Source organism: Carassius gibelio, chromosome A17 (genome assembly GCF_023724105.1).
Source record: "Carassius gibelio isolate Cgi1373 ecotype wild population from Czech Republic chromosome A17, carGib1.2-hapl.c, whole genome shotgun sequence".
NCBI classification, from domain to species: domain Eukaryota; kingdom Metazoa; phylum Chordata; class Actinopteri; order Cypriniformes; family Cyprinidae; genus Carassius; species Carassius gibelio.
The window spans coordinates 10128626-10147909 of NC_068387.1; the positions used below are offsets into that span (position 1 = coordinate 10128626).

General features: G+C 37.8%; 1 protein-coding gene and 1 long non-coding RNA gene across 2 annotated transcripts; both read right to left on the minus strand.

Annotated features, from left to right (window-relative positions):
• Positions 1-8077: 8077 nt before the first annotated feature.
• Positions 8078-10755, minus strand: LOC127933517 (thyroid transcription factor 1-like). The gene is made up of 2 exons (XM_052530556.1): positions 10074-10755; positions 8078-9583 (listed from the first exon to the last, which is right to left on the minus strand). The coding sequence occupies exons 1-2, from the start codon at positions 10438-10440 to the stop codon at positions 8910-8912; spliced, it is 1041 nt and encodes a 346-aa protein (XP_052386516.1). The 5' UTR covers positions 10441-10755; the 3' UTR covers positions 8078-8909.
• A 4377-nt stretch (positions 10756-15132) lies between these two features.
• LOC127933493 (uncharacterized) lies at positions 15133-15791 on the minus strand. The gene is made up of 2 exons (XR_008147520.1): positions 15348-15791; positions 15133-15201 (listed from the first exon to the last, which is right to left on the minus strand). It is a non-coding gene; the product is annotated as an uncharacterized LOC127933493 (long non-coding RNA).
• Between the last annotated feature and the right edge of the window lie 3493 nt (positions 15792-19284).

The following is a 19284-nucleotide window of genomic DNA, read 5'->3' on the forward strand; positions in this document are numbered from 1 at the left end:
GCCTACTTTCCTTTCTTGGTTTTAATCCCTGGCAAAGTTTCAAGCAAGTTTGTTGAGTTTTAAAAGGAAAGAGTTCCATGTGTTTATTTAAAATATGTATATTTAATTTATAAAGAACACAGTTTTCTCACAAGCAGCCCATAATCGATCCTAGCATTTATATTAACCAGTTCAGCACCACCGCCATGGACAGCACCTGGTAATGTCGCACATAAGGAGGTATATCTTAAAGTGGTTATATGATCAAACTCCTTTGAAATGTAACGCCCCTTTCCATATTGGCGAGCTTCATCTTCCAAAATAAATGGAAAGAGAGTTAACAATGTCGTTAGCTTTACCATCAGTTCAAGTATTAAATGGGAACAGAGTGTTGTGACAGACACAATGATGAAGCTCATATGTGTTTGCAGTACACAAGCCCCAGACAGTTATAATAGCTGACTCCACTTTGTGACAGTCTCTCTCTCTCTCTCTCTCTCTCTCTCACACACACACACACACACACACACATGCAACATGCAGATACTATTTGCAAAACTCCTCATATAAGCATTCCACAGCAAATACTTAAACTAATACTTTAGCTGATTCAGAAGCACCAGATTGTTGTAGAAAAGTCAGCATGACCTTCTCTCCTAGGTTCAAGAAGCAGTAGTCCATAAAATGTGTTGCTGTTCTGCTGTAAGTAATTTTAAAGATTCTTAAATGCATTTCAGAAGGCCAAATAAAATGCTTTTGCTTTCACCTAGAAACCCACAGCATCTTCCTGACATGACTGCTTCAAAACTAACAGCGGTTACTGAAACCACGCCTTCTTTCTTTACATGAACATTTGGACGGCATTATGCAAATTTTCCACATAGTGATGTAGATATGTTGGGGCATCATTTGAATAAACGGTTTTAGGGGGGCTCTTTGGATTTGAGATTTTAGTCTTTGGAGCTTTACAGATCTTCTTGATGCACCAAGAGCTTGTAACTCTCCAAAGAGAAAGAAAAACTGAAATCGCATCATATTTAAACAGACACCTAAGGTATGGGAACACGAACAGGTATAGAGTCTTTGAAGCGTGCTAAGATAGCGTTATCGGGAAACGCATCCCAGGAGGGCATAGTCAACAATAGTTTTAAGCACATAAAAAATGGCTGCATTTTTGGTGGTATGTTGCTGTTTAATGATTCAGCGTTTGAGACTTTTCAACGAACCATTAGCTATGAATTGCCAACAAAAATGTCAACACTGATGCAAATAAATCCTAGTCCAAACAGAAAATAGTTTGTTAGTAAATAATTAATGTCAAATCCTTCAAAGGCTTTATAGAGAGTATACCTAATAAAATGAGCTAACTGCGGCAAGGAAAAATTCTCTGAAATTACAAAGGCTGGTTGACTTAGTGTTGGTGCATCTTTGAGACTGGTAAAATAGGCCTGAATATATGTGATTTGTATTGTGCATATAGGCTATATCTTTCCCCGGAAACCGAACAACCAGTCACAGAAATTCTAATCGTCACAGACGTTTAATAGAGCATAGAAATGATAAATGATACGCCATACGCAGCGTAATACAATGGTCACACAACGACGAGCCGCTGCGCTCACAGAGAGAATTGCATGTTAGCTAATTGTTAATTTGGGCGACTCGCGCTGGCTAATTATGGCGGCACCGCCAAGCCATTTGCATGATGGACTTGCCACCTGCCTCGACGCATGACAGCTCGCAGTCTGGGCAAACTATATAATTACTAAACAGTGGTGGGGCAATTTTTGACTGCCGTCCCTTTGTGTGACATGAATTCTTCCTAATGACATATTTTATAAAGGGGCAAATAGCATCCATCCTTCCGGTTCTACAGAGAAAAAAAGAAAAGAAGAAAAAAAAAGCATAATCTCAACAGGTCTTAATGTTTAAGCCACTGCACTCCCGTATGGGCCGTAATGGTTTTTACTGTGTAATCGCTGAAGACTCTTATGGAAACTGCTATGTTATAGTTTGTGCACTAGTACAAAAAGCTATAAACAGTCCACACGAAATTATTATAAATTATAGAAATTTATAACAGATCCATATTAATTATAAAAATGTAGCTAAATATTTGCTTGTTTTACTAATTTATTAGCCAGTATTCCGGATGAGTGACAGTGTCTTTTATTGTTCACCTTTTAAAAAATAGTGTTTAATGCAGAAATGATTTAAGGCTTATTTAGTTTTATTCAAATGTGACTATAAATTGCATGATAAATAGGGCCCGCACCTTGACCCTTCAAGGGTTAGTCAGTCCACCCAAAAAATAAAATTCTGTCTCCCTTAAAGTGAGTTTTGTGTGTTGTGTGTGTGTGGGTGTGAACCTGCAGTGAGATTGATTCAGATTCACATTACATTATATTTTCAAGTGAATTACACCAGTTGTTTAAGATGTTACTCACATAAAGCTCGTTTCCTGATAAAACATGACATTTTACTAAACATCATATGCGATTAAATTCAATGCATCTGTAATTTAACTGCAATAGCTTATCAAGATCATGTTAATATATACAAATATTGAATTTCACAAGTATCTCATCATTACATTTTATTTAAATTTTGTAGATCGATCATTGTTTCCTAAAAATGATGGCTGGCGGTGACTGCAGACTAACGATTATCATCTTTGTTACACATTGATGCTAATTTAATAGTTTTTGTTGTACTGTGCTTAAGTAATCAGATAGCGTTTAAGTCACAAGAAGTTAGTCAAAATAGCAGTGGGGTGAGGTGATTACATGTTATTTAGCGGGGGAGCAAGTGTTACACGGTTAGTGATGGTTCGCTGATCACCAAAGGACTCCTGCTGGTACAAGACTGCGCTAGCAGAACGCCTCTTGTCTGCTCAGAATTTCTTTACTGAGTCAAGACCCACACTCTACAGCACGAGACACTCAGACATTTCTGAACATTAAAATACAATCCTTATTCACAAAAGCTTGTTGTTTCAGAAGACGTGTTACTTACTTACTGTCTGTCATCTCTTTCTTTGCACACCCCAAACTCTCACAGATAGAAATGGGCAAAATCATGCAGGGCTAATATGATAAGTCATAGAGCATAGGCTACTTGATGCATTTAATCAACATAATTGATTAAGTCTTAAATAAGAAGAGCATGTATCCTGCCCGACACAGTCTTCAAATTCAGAATTGTAAACTCTCCAGTCTTATAGTATGGGGGCTGTCCTAAAGATTGTGCTATAAAAGCAATATAGAACAAATGACCAAGTGGTATTTTTTCCGGGAGATACGTCAATTTAATATCTTTCCCAACAACTAAAAATACATGAGGTATTTTCTTTTCGGAACATTTCTGCAGTTCATGATAATTTGCCTCATGCAGTGTAAATTTGACCATTTAAATTGTGTAATTTTCTTTGAGGATCAACAAAATAAAATAAAAAATAACATAAAGAGCAGTAAAGAACTACTGGGGCTTATACCTGACCCTCTGAGAGCTCACAAAGAGATTGTTCAGTTTCTCCTAATATTGGCCCGAAAGGCTATGATGGTCAAATGGGTTGGTAGTGATGCCCCCTCTGCTCAGATGTGGAAATCTAAGATATCTGAAGTTGTAACTCTAGAAAGATTGAGGTATTGTCTCAATGGTAAATCGCACCTGTTTAAAAAGTCGCACCTGTCTAAAGATTAAACGGTCATAAACAAAAACTGGATAAAATTTAGGTACAATCATATGACGAAATGCTGTATTTAAACTGTCCACATGTTCATAGATATGTTAATTATTTCCTGTGCTGTGTTTTTGTTTTGATATGTTTTTGTTTGTAATAATTAAAATGTTTAATAAAAAGAATATCTAAAAAAATAAAAATAAAAAATAAAAAAAAGCAGTAAAGAAACGGGAAGGTATGAAAATGCCGCTTTTGTTCATTGGATGGGAAAGGCTCCATTCACATAAGACTGAATGCGCTGCATTTCACTGGTGCCACAATTACATTGAAAGGTCAAGTATTACTGCATCTTGTGTTCCGCGCTGCATGTTAAGTATTTCTTCTTGCAAATGACCCTCGTCTGTGTACGCAGCACAATGGCCTCAAGAAGAAGATAAATGCTGGACAGTTAAATATATTTTTGCTACTAGTTGACAGTAAGATTTACTAAAGGAGGTGATGTGTAATTGTGCCATTTGTCATGCACATATCAGATGAAGCTGGTACACCTAAGAATGAGGTGCTGAGAAATCCAGTCTTGGCTCATCTTAATTTCTTTTTGTTACTTTCCTTTTATAGACCCCATTTAAGATATGTTTAGGTTAAACACAATATGCATTCGTAAATTTGAGTTTTCTACGAAGAGCATTTCTCTGTTTTTTTTTTTTTTTTTTTGTTTTTTTTTGTTTTTTTAGCAGAGGCTTCCTATTCTGTCGTTTAAAAGACTAAGTAATTCAGTACCAACAAAGAGAGATTTGCTTTATGTGGCTGTATAACTGTAAACGATTAAGTCTTTATATAATTGAATGCCAAATTTGATCTCAGTTTTAAGTGTGTTAAGTGCTTTTCCTTACTTATATTGCAGTACTCTCCTTAAATTCCCCGCATATCTTGCGCTGTTGTGTCTCAAGAATAAAGTTTATATCATACTTAAATGTGGTATTGGATATAAACAACAACAACAACAACAACAAATTAATAATTAAAAAAGACAATTCTGTCATTTAAATAGACTTTGGACCGTTCTCGTCTGACTTTGTTGTGGCGAGAACTTATTAATTCAGTATAGTTTACACGCAATGCTATAGTGGAAGAAACTTCAGCACCCCGGACAGCTCCAGAGCAATAGATATAATGCGAACTAAAAATACTACATAATGTGGGCAAATCATTAAATAACCTTACTTTTCGAAGGTAGCCGAAACAGGTATGTTTTGTGTGGACATGTTTCAAGTCAGCGGTGTAAATAAAAGATGGTTGCTTGAGTAAAGCAGTTGACATGATTATTGGTTATTAGTGTAAACATAAAGACTTACTGTTATGACACTTATCTAATGTTTACAATTTATTTGCACGGGAACACGAGGTATCTTATATGCTCTTTGAAAATCTTAGTGGGACATTTCGTTTAAATCAATCTAATTATTAATACTGCATTAATAACATTATTATATTAACAATGTCAAATAAGTAGCCTACGATTAAGTCCAAACTTTGTGGTTTATCTATAAGATTCAATGCAAAATACGCTATAAATGCAGATAGTATAGGCTTTATCAACCCCTTTCTCCGAACTACAATGTAGAATAAGCAGGGAACGAACCTCAGAAATCCTAACTTTAAAATGATTGCGTTGAGATTGGGGTCTAATTGCAGGGAGGTGACTGGGACCTTTGCACCCAAAGCCTCGAGGACAGTCGGCAGTTGTGCAATGTGTGTTGAGTGAGAGTGATGAGAGCATACACGCTTCCAACAAGTCATTTTCAACAGCTACAAGCTCCCCACAAAGACCACACACCGAGCCTCAGACATGTTAATGTAATCTGGAGTCTTTCAGAGGAGCTCAAACAAAACGAATCTCCGAAATCCTAATAGACTCTTTCGGCGCCGGTAGATTGCTGTGGAAAATGTTTGAATTTGCACAACGGATAAAAGAGAAAATCTTACTTGCTTATAAAAATGAACATTTATTTTATGTGTGTGGTTAATCAACAAATCCAGACCTTCGATGTAAGTATGCACGATTAGGATAGCAGACATCCTCAAACATTTGTCTAAAAACTGAAGGTTATTAACAGTGCAGTGATGTAATAGGCACACTTTCAGATTTTGCTCCTTGTAAATTAAAGTAAACCTTTTACATATAATATCTTGTCACGATATTGACATGCATGAATGAACGAATATTTAAAAATTCTCAACCCCATTTTTTTAACGTTGGGTGAAATTAAATATCAAATAATATTCTGGTATTCGACCACTGATCTTGTATTTTTAGACACTTTATATACAATGCTTAGAGTTTTAGGTGGAGATTACAAATAATTGAGTATCAGTGCAAGTAAAAGCAGCATCTGTAGGCCTTCGAAAGTGTAATTTCGGACATAATCGACAAAATGATCTGTTGATTTAACGACCCTTCACAGAAAAGAAGAGCTCCATTACAATCAGTGAGTCATTAAAACGCGCGCCCCACTGCCCGCTTATTGGCGCGAGAGCTTCCCATAAATACATTAATCAGTGGAAGGTTTACTACATGCAGAGGGTTTTATTTGCGATTAAAAGGTACAAAAAAGGCCTAGATGTACAAGTTTTGCTTTGCATCAATAGTTAAATGAGAGCTAGCTGTTGAAGCATAGCCTATAAAATATCAGGTTAAATAGTCCGCAGTTTCATACAGTTTTTTTTTTTCTTCCCACAAATAAGCGAGAGTTATACACACTAAGATCAATCAATGTACTGCAACTCTGGTCTGTTAAGCAAAAAGAAACTTGCGCAATCAAATGACTGAACACAGTTATCTTACATCACAACGCTAGGCTAATTCGCAGGCCCTATGGATTGTCTTATTATAGAAATATTATTTTGGTCAATTTCGCAACATAGTATTTTCTACTTAGTATTATAAGGTCAAGAGAACAGTGCAATTATGTCATAAAAGCAACAATGATACAAATTGTTTAGTTTTGAAAAAAGTTATTAAAATTATTTAAATTAAAAAAGCTAAAACTTGAATTTTATAATTGAGTATAAATTATAATATATATATATATATATATATATGTATATATATATATATATATATATATATATATATATATATATATATATATATATATATATATATATATGTGTGTGTGTATATGTATATATATATAGATAGATAGATATATATACACACACACACACACAAACGATAATCCTGGCTCCCAAATATGCCGTAGACTACTATTCCATGTGATCACACAGGCAAGAAAAATAAATCTATGAAAGAGTTAATAGTTCACAGAAGTCTAATACGTTTTTCGAAAAGACAGACATGCCCACCAAAAAGGAAGGAATAAATTGTTAGAATGCTACTGAAGAAAGAAAGAAAGAAAAAGAGAAAGAAAGAAAGTCAATCACATAATTTATGTCCACAATCGATTCCTGCGTCTAGCAAATAGTTTGGAGCTTTTTTTCTCCATTTGTGGGCTATTAATTTAAATTCATTTTTGTTTAATTTTGAACTGGCCAAAAGGTGTAATGAAAACGTTTTTATAATATTTATTTTAATTTAATTTAATTATATGTCTGTGGACAACATATATTTTTCTTACTTGGCACTAGCAAGTCCCACATACACAGAGACACGACACGCACTTTCAATCGTCCTAGCAGGCATCTCAGGCAATCTTACCGCGCCCTTTGACGGTTTTTATCAACGCGTAAACACGGTGGCATTTGATTTCACCTCTGATCTTCACAAACACGGTATTGATGGACGGCGCTCTGATAAGTGTGTTTATTTCGTCTTGCAAAGTTATTGAGGAGAATGCTGCTGTTTGTACAGCGAGGTGATTGATAAGTTAGCTTTTAGGAGCGCTTGTTTGATGTGAGTTTCTCTCAAGGAGTGGAGACCTCACCTGCACTGACTCATTCTCTCACGACAAAGTACAATCTAAAAAAAAGAAAAAATAAATAATTAATAAAATAAAATTCTCTACAATAACTTTTTTCTTAGAAAAAGTAATAGATTACAACGCACTTTTAATAGGTTAAATCCAATTAGCTTTGCATCTAAAACTGACTGTTGCAAATAGTTTTTACAGTCAAATTGGTATGAAACATTCGTATGTTTTCCTGTGTGCATTTTATTTTATTTTTTATTTTTTTATTGTAAGAAATGCACAAAACGCATTTAATTTTGCTCGTAGGAAATAGATCCCTGGCTTCGTAAGTTGTATAAACATATTTATACACGACGCAAAAAAAAAAAAAAAAAAATACATTTAGGGTACTAATATTTGACCTTTGACTCCATGGGTGTTGCGACACAGAAAACTACACAACTCTTCGCAGAATTAACACTTTAGTAGGAGGCATGTGATGCAGAAATCCAGCTCAACAAACCTGTCACATTGAAGGGAGATCCAATAAAAAATTCATGCATGCAGCAAAAATCCTTCTGATGCGTCTCCATAAAGCTTGAACAAATGTAAAGGCCGATCGGTGGAAGCTTGATGACTTTTAAACTAGTTTTCTTGAAGAAAAATCGTTCAATTGATCAGGCCCCACTTTTAGCACCGCCGAGTGATTCTTACACCCAAATTTAAAACAAACATATTGTTAGGCTATTTCCATTATTGTCATAATTTATTAATATGATTGTATGACTGCGTTTAAGTCAAATATCTATATAAGTTACAAGAAGATTAAACGTACAAATAACAATGAAACTGAAAAAAACATGTGAACCTTAATATCGATAAAAAAATTTACAATATACATATCGCTAAAAACTATGTAATCAGTCCAAACCTTTTACAGAAATATACAAGCTACGTTTTACAGTGAAATCTATAAGAAATCATGAAAGGTATTTAGCAGTCTAAATGTGAGGGGGATATCTTCGTTGTCGGGACATTTTTTAAAATCCAACAGGATGACAGAATATTTGATTTTAGTGTTTAAACCAGTCTCCATTTAAAATCTAGTGTATATAAATAATTCCATCTTCTTAATGGTGTTTTGGCGCTCATCCTCAAAATAAAAGATTTGATACCTTTGACATTTGGCAATCCTCGTGTTGCTCGTAGCCTTGTCATTTCTCCCCCTTCAGAAAGGAGACAATTATTTCAGAGCGCAACCACTTTTCTCATGGTCTATTTGAGCAGAGTATACAGATGATCTGCATCCACCTGTCATTTTGTTATTGTCTGTTCCGATGTCACCATGTCCTGCCATAGAGCAGAGCGGAGCAAGGCAAGGCGGCTCCATACTCGGAACCGGAAGAGTTTAGGTGTGACAGGCCGGATACCTGGGTTTGGAGAGATGGGGGGCTTGCAGCGTGTTGACCCAGATCTGGGGACTGGCCGGCGCTGCCTACCTGCTGGCTTTGATGCTGGCCCATTGAAGAACTGTTATTGGACATAATCATGACGTTCCCCCCCTGGTGATGGTGGTTTTGTACACCAGTGTTGGGTGTATGGCTGCTGCCCTGGCATGGCTTCCCGTCTTTCACCAACACCGGCACGGCCACCCGCCGTGGAGACTGTTGCTGCTGCTGACAGGAGCCATTGTCTTGTTGCATTTGCTGCTGGGACACTTTGTCCTTAGCCTGCCTTTTCATCTTATATCGGTGGTTTTGAAACCAAATTTTAACTTGAGTCGGAGTCAAGTGAATCATGCTGGCCAGATGTTCCCTTTCCGGCGCGGAGAGGTACTTCTGCTGTTTGAAGCGTCGCTCAAGCTCGTACACCTGCGCCTGGGAGAAGAGTACCCGTCTCTTCCTGCGGGGCGTGCTGGTCAGCGGACCCATGCCTTTGCCGACATCCGCCAGTGAACTCAGCGTGCTCATGCTGCCCATATTCATCCCAGACGAGGAACCCATGAAACGAGAGACTGCAAGAACAACAGTCCTATTTAGCTTTGCAATTTAAAAACAACAACCGTAAATGAATCGGTATCAATAACTGAATACAAAAAATGAATAGCAAAGATACAAAAGCTCCTTGGCTTAGTGATTTACAACAAGATAGCAAAATAAGAGAATGCCTATCGCAATTGCGCACAATTACGCAATCGTCTCTTGTTTAAATTTCTAGTTTTGGACAAACACTGGAACTGCAGTTAGTCTGTTAATTGTTGCAGTTTGTTTGGGTTTATATAAAACACGTGAGGTTGGCTCAACATATTTCCCCTCAGTACTCTCATAAGCCCCACGTTCATTTGGACACTTTGAGTTTTACAAAACAGTATAAGTAAAAAATAAAATACAAATAAATAAATTTTAGCTGACATGTTTAATAAACTGAATATTTTTTTTAAATAGCTATGATTCAATATTCACAAACAGTTCTGGCAAATACAATAAAGTGTCAATCTCACGTACTTGTAGAGAAGCGTGGGTCTGGATTCGTTCCGTACCAGCTGGTGGCCGTCGTGCTGCCTCTCATGCCGTCTTGATAGGCCGGAAGGTCGCTCATGTTGCCCAAATTCCCGTTACAGTAGCCCCCCATGGCTGTATGTGACAGCTGGGAAACTCCAGCTGCAGTCATGTGGTAGGCAGCGGGTACTGTCCCATTGTGGCCCATGTGGTGCTGCTGCATCGCCGCTTGCGTGACTTGAGGTTGTCTGTACGAGGCAAGAGGAGCCCCCAAGTTGTTCCCCTCCATACTCACTTTTTTGTAGCTCTCTTCAAGAGGACTTAAGATATCGGAAACAGAAAAAGGAGTCGTATGCTTAGGGCTCATCGACATTGTTCTGTGTTGGAAAGGGAGAAATTAAGAAGGCAAGGCAATCTCTCCTTCTTTTTTTGGCCAGCTCCTCTGTTCCTGTTGTTTCACCGTCGCTGCATCAGGATGGAAATGTATGAGTGTGCACTGGAGTCCGCCTTAATTGGTTTGAGTGGAAGCTCGAAGCTGACTTTCGTTTGTTTTAGCTTGGTGCCAGGTTTAAGGCTTCCATCAGAGGCGGGGCATCAGCAGCCAGGGCAACAATACAAAGCAGCGCTATCATCTGTGCACCCACGCACAATTTCTTTTGCGCGGTCTTCCACTACCCATGCCTGGCTTCCCCCAACCCCGACCATATTTAAGCATTTAACAACACCTGTGCGTAAATTTAATTCGCCCATAGCTAATTTTCCGCGCGAGGCTGTTGATGCTGCTGCAGTGAGGCTCGCAAGAACGGCAAGCAACACAGCAAAGGATGAAATATTGACAGTTGGAGTGATGTTTATAAGGGCCCCTTGATGTGAGCGCATATGCGGACTTCAGACTTTGAGAACCACTCAGTTTCTGAAAAAAGCCTGAGTTCAACTACTGACTTTTAATGGCCACAAGAGGCTTCTGGTGATTGCAGGCGTGTTTGTATTATGCTCCATCGTACTCAAACATGCAAAGAGCCCTTGCGACGACTCAGGAACACTGACTGACAAATAAATAAATACATATTGCGCGTGTTAAGAGGCCAAGTAAATGATTAAGCCCATTTCCGTCTGATATTATTGGACATAGGCAGCGTGTCGTCCACAGTCCCATCCACTCGGCTGAGACACGCGATACTGAGGAAAATGAACCCGAGAGGTGGAGAGGCTCACAGGTAAAGCTAACGACGCAGAAATAACCGGAGTAAGTCCTGAAGTAACTTCGCGTGAGTTCAGTAATGTATGGCTTCCCAGTGCGCATCGCCCTGAAGCCCTATGTCTTCCTGCAGTACTGGACAGAAAAAGAGTTTTACAGAATCCAATCTGGATATATCCTTATGTATAGGACCAAATGGATAGTAAACTTAACGAAATCGGGTTTGAGAAATTTTGTTTTACAAAACAGACTATTTTCATTTTATACCATTCTTAATTACTATAAATAACGACGACGACGAATATAACAACACCAATAATAATAATAATAATAATTATTATTATTATTATTGTTATTATTATTTCATCAGGTCTCTATTTTAACAAATCTAAAAACTAAATTTGTAGCTATTGGCAAAACCACGTGTTGTCTAATGCTACTCTTTCAGGATAACAATAACACCAATTCAGCGTATCAAAATTAAAACTGCAGGTAAAAATACATTTTGGGACCGCAACCGTCTAAACAGCTGAACAAAATATAACGGCAAGTTTACAAAACTCTTTAGAAAATTTAGATGGGAACCGCTGATCTTATGGTCGCCTATTGCGGCCAATGGATTTCAAAAGCTAGTTTATTGTTTAGTTAAGGCTAAACATTAAACATTAAACAACATTTTTCACTTTCCAAAGATATTGTGCTATTTATTTTCCTAGTGCTTATTTAAAGACCCAAAAAGCTAAAAAAAAAAAATGAGTCGGTAACATATTAAGAGATTACTGTGAATAGCAATAATATCAGGGAATACAAATTGTGATGCGTTTTTAATCTTACTGCAGTTATTATATATAGTATAATTCAATGGCAGATTTCATTACGTTATGCATTTCTCTTTCTTTGCGATTTTATGGAACACTTAAAGTGTTAATGTGAAATAACCAGCTGCTCTGAAGAGCCACGAACACACACAAAAAAGGCCAACCCATATAATTTATCCTTTGTCTAAAAAATATAATAAAACTCAGATTGGCACAGTAATACCAAAGAAAACCAATGTTTGACGCAGAATAACAGTTTAATATTTCATAAACTATTTGGATGAGCCAACAAACGTTTAACAGGAGGGAATACAGCGTCTTCTGGTGGTAATTGTCTGAAACTTTACTTTATAGAAACGTTCGTCACCATTCAAAGCGAAATGAAATAGTATAATCCTTAAACTAGAAGAAAACGCATTTCTCTAGTTTGAAGTTACAGGTACGCGCAGTCTGTGCAGTGATGATAATCGCGCATGCAATTATAGCAATTAGTGTCAAAACTATGGGGCGTCCAACGTTGCTTTCAAGGTGTTCGGCCTACTTGATCCAGTTTACAAAAGGCTCTCTTAATTATCTTAATCAGGCTCACTCCTCTCTACTGGAGTACGGCTATCATGGCCAATTAACAGCAATTACTAGTATGCTTTGTATTGTTTTTAATATATTTTTCTATTTACAATCCAGACAATTATGTTCAGCTGGGTGTATGTATATATATATATATATATATATATATATATATACACACACACACACACACACACACACACACACACACACACACACAAAAACCCTGTGTATACACACACACCCACACATATTATGGCATAATGTGTCCAATTACATTATATTATATTATATTATATTATATTATATTATATTATATTATATTATATTATATTATATTATATTATGTGGCTTATTCATCATTATGTTTTATTGGACGTTTGTTTAAGGTGGGACGGGAGTGATGTTGATGCTCATCAGATGCAGTAAATATTGACAGCAGACACAAATTTTAGACTCCATGGTGCTATTGTGACATCTAGTGGAGAGTAACATCCATGCCGTTTCTACAGGGACTCCTCACGCGAGAGAGCTGCATGGAATAGTCGCTTCCCTCGGAGTTCAGATCAAGCTCACCACAGGAAGCTGTTAACCTCAAGGTGGCAGAGTGGCACCGCTTACAGCAGACAACAGAGACCCTGGACATTACCCGTTTCACTTTGTAGTTAACTAGTGATATCAGACCAGCTGGGGTATAAAAACGCATTTGTAATGACATGTAAAATGTAGCCTATTTAACTTTTATGTGAAGAGTTAGGCTATTCAAATCAAGCAGAATAACAATGGCTCCTAATAATTCGTTTCTTTACTTTCTTAATCATGTCTTGATAAATATCAATAAAACATGTTTCTACCAGATTTGTATTTAGTAGATAACTTTAATAGATTTATCTGGTGTGGTCAAATATTCAGTTTGAAGCCTACAAGCATTTCTATGTAGCCTATCAGTTGCATTTAAATTCACGTTCTTTCAGTGTATTTAGTGAAAGGTAAATGATTCTTCGCAGCAGGTGATTTGCATCTTAAATCAAGAAACAATTAGATAATCAATCCTAGGCTAATTTAGATAAAAACTAGTGCTGTCAATCGATTAAAAAAAATTAATTAATCGCACAATTTTTTAAAATTAATCGCGATTAATCGCGATTAATCGCAATTAAAAGACTGAAACTTTTTGGATATGTAAATGTAAAATGTAAATAATTAATGTAAACTCAAGGCAAAGAAACTATTTAAATTCAAAATATGATTGTTTATTGGAATTTTTGTTTAACTTGTAACACAGATTTTCTCATGTAAACAACATACCTGCAATAAACCATCAATATCCTCCAAATTAACTGTTGGCTTGAAAGCCATATTTATTACAGAAATAAAAACACAGGCATGTAAGTACCATTTGAATTTCAAAACAATCAATGCCAATAAAAAACAAAAATGATTTCCATGTTGAATTCTAAGTGGACTGCAAAAAAATTCCAAAGTATAGTCATTGCCAGTGCTTTAAGTGGGCCAGTACGCACCAGTACTCAGTACCGCCACTTCCAAATATAGCTCTTGAGCGTACCGCCACCTCTCCGTGCGCCCAGAACGTGCTTGTAGCGTACTGGTACGCTCATTTGAACATCTGTTTTAATAGAGGTTTTAATCTTTTACCTGCACTGCCGATTTTCACAGCGCCCTTCACAATGCAAGCTTCCTAATTCATCCCACCCAGAGCAGAAACTACATTACCCATTCACCCTTAAGTTATACAAGTGAATAGCGCATGTGTCGCTTTTCCCACTGTTAAGTGTCAACAACTCAACGTGGCCGGAGAAGGTGTGTGAAACTCGTTGTGAGTTATACTAAAGCAAAATCTTGAGTATTTATTGTCTGATAAACATTAAAAACTGTCTGCGGAGGTTGAGTCGTCCTGCAGCCCCCGCTGGCTGTTCATTGGCTGCAGCATCTTTTTTCTAAGTTCTAAAAAAATACCGTAGACGGCAAGGCACAAATTTAGATATTCATTTATCTAATTAATCTATAGCCTATGCACAAAGACAATATGATCTTTTTGTCCCCTTTTTGTTTTAAAGCTTGATGAAGAGAGAGCGCAAGTTGCTGCAGCTGCGAGGAGGACAGTGATGCACGCGTACAGGAGTGATTTACAGTTCGCGGCACTGTGTACAAAAAATACTCCGCTACACAATTATTTCGTTATTTTCGTTTAAGCTTATTAACGTTAGCGTTACAGAAAGGTCTGATTTACGCACTGTTACAGTCATTGTTTTTTTTTTTTTTTAAACAATGACATTTGAGTTCATGATTTTAATGTTGCTGTTTCTTGTGGCAGACTGAATGAAGAGTAATGTTTCTTGTGGCAGACTGAAGAGTAATCCGGCAGAGTTTTATACTGAAACTTTCCGTCTAAAAGTCCTTCTATAACGGCTCCTGAAGTTTTTCTCCGTGATTAGAAAATAAGCACGCTTCAACTGATGCCTTCAGATTCAGATTTTCAGTTTTAATGTCTGTCCCCTTGTCATCACAAACATCTGAGAACCGTGAAAAACTAAAGAATAAAAAATAAAATTGCAATTACATTTGTGATGAAGTCATTTTACATTACATTGTAGATTAATCATATGGCTTAAACATACTAATACACAAAATACCTTAAACTATACACAAAATTAACCAAAACACAAACAAACATACCGTGTGCTTTCCAATCAGGATTCAGGAGACATTAGAGATCTTCTTAACAAACAATCTTATTAATCTTTTACTTCTTACGATCTTACACTTCTCCGTTCGTGATCACCTCGTGCTTTCCCAATGCTCAATGCAGCTTATCAAACCACGTGACCTACATACGTACAATGCTACATATTTTCACCAGTAGGTGTCACTATTGGCAATTGTTAAACATATACAATACTCAAATAAACATTCAATTATTAAACAACATTTGTAACAAACAAACAAATACTTTTAAAAAGGGTAACAAAATATTCAGCAAGAAATAAACCTTTTCTGTGTCAGCTACACTGCCACCAAAATTACAAGGATTTATGAAATTACTACCTTTTAACTGAAATCAATTAAGCCTGTAATTTTCCTATAAGCTGTCAGTTAACTTTCATTCTTCTTTCAACACTTTCAACATAGGAGTTATTTTCATTTTCTTTGAACAACACTACTCTGTATGTTAAGACAACTGTGTGTATACTCGTAGTCTAGGAATTGTTCTCAACTATTACCACTATTTTTTGAATTGGACGTTCCAAAAGAGTTATTTGTGTCAATCTCTCACCCTTTTTACCTAACTTACTTTGTCCCATTTGGAGTTTAACCTTTCTTACAAGCCCATCATCATCTGCACTTGTCTCAACAACTCTAGCTAACCTCCATTCATTTCTGTGAACATTGTCCTCTTTGACAATCACTACATCTCCAATTTGAACATTTCTTCTAGGTTTGTGCCATTGTTGTCTGAGGCTTAAGTTCGCCAGGTATTCTTTACGCCACCTGCTCCAAAACTGCTCTGACAAGTATTGCACTCTTCTCCACCTTTTCCTAGCGTACAGATCTTCACGAATAAATTTGCCAGGAGGAGGCAGAGGCACTGATGTCTTCATCGTAAGCAGATGATTAGGAGTCAAGGGCTCAAGACTCTCTGGGTCATTTATTGTGTTAGTGGTAAGCGGACGATTATTTACGATTAACATTGCCTCGTAGAAGAATGTCCTTAATGAGGTGTCATCCAGTCTTCCTTTAGCTTGTGCCAGAACAGCATTCATCACACTCCTTACTGTTCTTATCTGGCGTTCCCACACACCTCCCATGTGGCTTGCTTCAGGAACATTCATAAGGAAATCACACTGTTTGCTTGCAAGATAGGTAGAGATCCTCTCTTGGTCTAGATCTTTCAAACCTTTCTCCAGCTCATTCCTTGCCCCCACGAAATTTGTGCCTTGGTCGGATCTGATCTGTCGCACGGCTCCTCTGATTGCTATGAAACATCTTAAAGCATTCAGAAATGCATCAGTAGTGAGATCTTCTAACATTTCTAAATGTACAGCCCTGGAGCTCAGGCACGTAAACAACAGACCATATCGTTTGAATTCTTTCCGACCTTGTTTCGTGTAGAAGGGGCCAAAACAGTCAATACCAGAATACAAGAATGGGGGTGATGGTTCTACTCTGTCAGCTGGAAGGTCAGCCATGCGCTGTTCTTCAACTGGTCTGCGCAGCTTTCTGCATGTAACACAATTTTTTATGTATTTGGCCACTACATTGCTTGCACCCATTATCCAATATCCACTGGATCTGAGCTCATTTAAGGTTTGACCTCGACCTTGATGTTGAATTTTCTTGTGGCAATAGTCAAGTATCAGCTGTGTGACAATGCCTTCCTTAGGAAGAATTATTGGATGTTTCAACTCCAATGCTGCGTTAGACTTTCTTAACCGACCTCCAACCCTGAGCAGTTCATTCTGGAGAACAGGATCAAGTTGGTATAACCTGTTATTCTTCAGTAACTTAGCAGGGTTTTGACTGAGACATTTCAGTTCTTCTTCAAAGGCTTCTTTTTGTGCTGCCTTGATGAGCACAAGAGCTGCTTTCTCTCTCTCCTCTACACTAATGAACCCTGATCTGTCTCTTTTCACAAGTCTTTTGATTCTAGCTATAGCATTGATTGCTGTATTCCAATCTGAGAATCTTGTTAGTCTTTCAAGAAAGTTGTCTCTTACACAGGCATCTGTTTTCAGGACTTTTACCTCAGGGTCACCTACAAGAAGCTTTGGTGAAGTTTTATGAGTAACAATTTCCTTTTCCCATAGAAACTTTGGGCCTTTCAACCAACTTGAGTCAATTAGGTCTGCCACCTTGGAACCCCTAGATGTACAGTCTGCTGGATTTTGATTGGTTTCCACATAGAACCACTGCTTTGGATCTGTAGAGTCTCTTATTTTCTGGACACGATTAGCCACAAAAACATGAAAGCGTCTGGCTTCGTTCTTGATATACCCTAATACTATCTGGGAATCCGTCCAGAAAAACTCTTCATTTATCTCCAGATCTAGCTCTTCTCTAAGAAGATGACTTACTGATGCTGAAACTGTGGCTGCAGTCAGCTCAAGGCGTGGTATGCTGAAAACCTTTGTAGGGGCTACTCTGGCCTTTCCCATGACCAGCGCACAATGCACTTGCTCATCAGCAACAGTCCTGATATATGAACACTGTCCATAACCTTCACTGCTGGCATCTGAAAAATGATGCAGTTCAATTTTCTGGATTTTGCCCATATTTTCAGGAATGAAGCATCTTGGTATTCGAATCCTTTGGAGATTTTCTAAGTCATGGAGCCATGTATCCCACTTTGGCTTCAGATCAGAGGGAAGAGGTTCATCCCATCCTACTCCTCGTTTACACATTTCTTGGAGCACTCTTTTTCCAACAAAGATGTAGGGAGCAAGAAAACCTAATGGGTCGTACACACTTGCAACCACTGATAGAATTCCCCTTCGAGTAGCAGCCTTTTCAGTAAGGTCGACTTTAAATGAGAATGTATCAGTCTCTATGTTCCACTTTACTCCCAGTACACTCTGCATTGGAAGCTCATTGTAGTTCAGATCAACATCCTTTACCACACTGGCACGTTCACTCTCTGGAATTGCATTCAAAACTTCTCTGCTATTGGACACAAACTTGTGTAAGCGCAGTTTTCCTTTGGCCAAAACATCTCTTGCTTCATTAATCAACTTGTTGGCTTTCTCATTGGAATCAATGCTGACAAGACCATCATCCACATAGAAGTTTTTGCGAATGAAGCTTGCTGCCAGTGGGTAGTCCTTCTCATATTTGCTGGCTAGATATTTCATGCCATAGTTCGCACACCCTGGAGAGGATGCTGCTCCAAAAATGTGAACTCGCATGCAATATTCCTTGGGTTCCTTTTCAGTGTTCCCTTCTTCCCACCATAGGAATCTCAGAAAATCACGATCATCTAGATTGACATGAAAGCGATGGAACATCTTCTCCACATCGCAAACAATAGCAATCTGATGCTCACGAAATCTACACAGCACTCCAGTCAGAGTATTTGTTAAGTCTGGCCCTGTGAGTAAGTGGTCATTTAGAGATGTGCCTTCAAATTTGGCTGAGCAGTCAAATACCACTCTTATTTTCTCTGGTTTTCTTGGGTGGTACACCCCATGGTGTGGGATGTACCATGTACTGTCTTCTTTTCCAGTGGTAGTTGCTTCTTCAGCATCTCCATCTCTAAAGACACTGTCCATAAATCTCACATAGTCCTTTCTGTACTTAGGACTTCTCTCCATTTTCCTTTTCAAATATCTCAAACGAACCACAGCAAGCTTCTTATTGTTCGGCAACTGAGGACGCTTTCTGAAAGGTAAGGGCATTTCCACATGTCCTTCTCTGTTGTGTTGAACCCTTTCATCCAACTGTTGAAGAAATTGAATGTCCTCCTGAGATATTGTCCTCTCTTTTGAATCTGTATCCCGGAAGTCAGCTTCTAATGTCCTGATTATAGAGGCAGGTGTTATAGCTGGGAGTTCCTTCACCGATATGCGATGACAGAACCCGGTTACATCTCTAGAGCAACTATTGGGAGCTATGGATCCCA

Excerpts from the sequence above, each read along its gene's own strand:
- LOC127933517 (XM_052530556.1), bottom strand. The coding sequence starts at position 10,440 with ATGTCGATGAGCCCTAAGCATACGACTCCTTTTTCTGTTTCCGATATC. Across the intron at positions 9,584-10,073 it reads AGACCCACGCTTCTCTACAA|TCTCTCGTTTCATGGGTTCC; the intron begins GTACGTGAGATT and ends TTGTTCTTGCAG.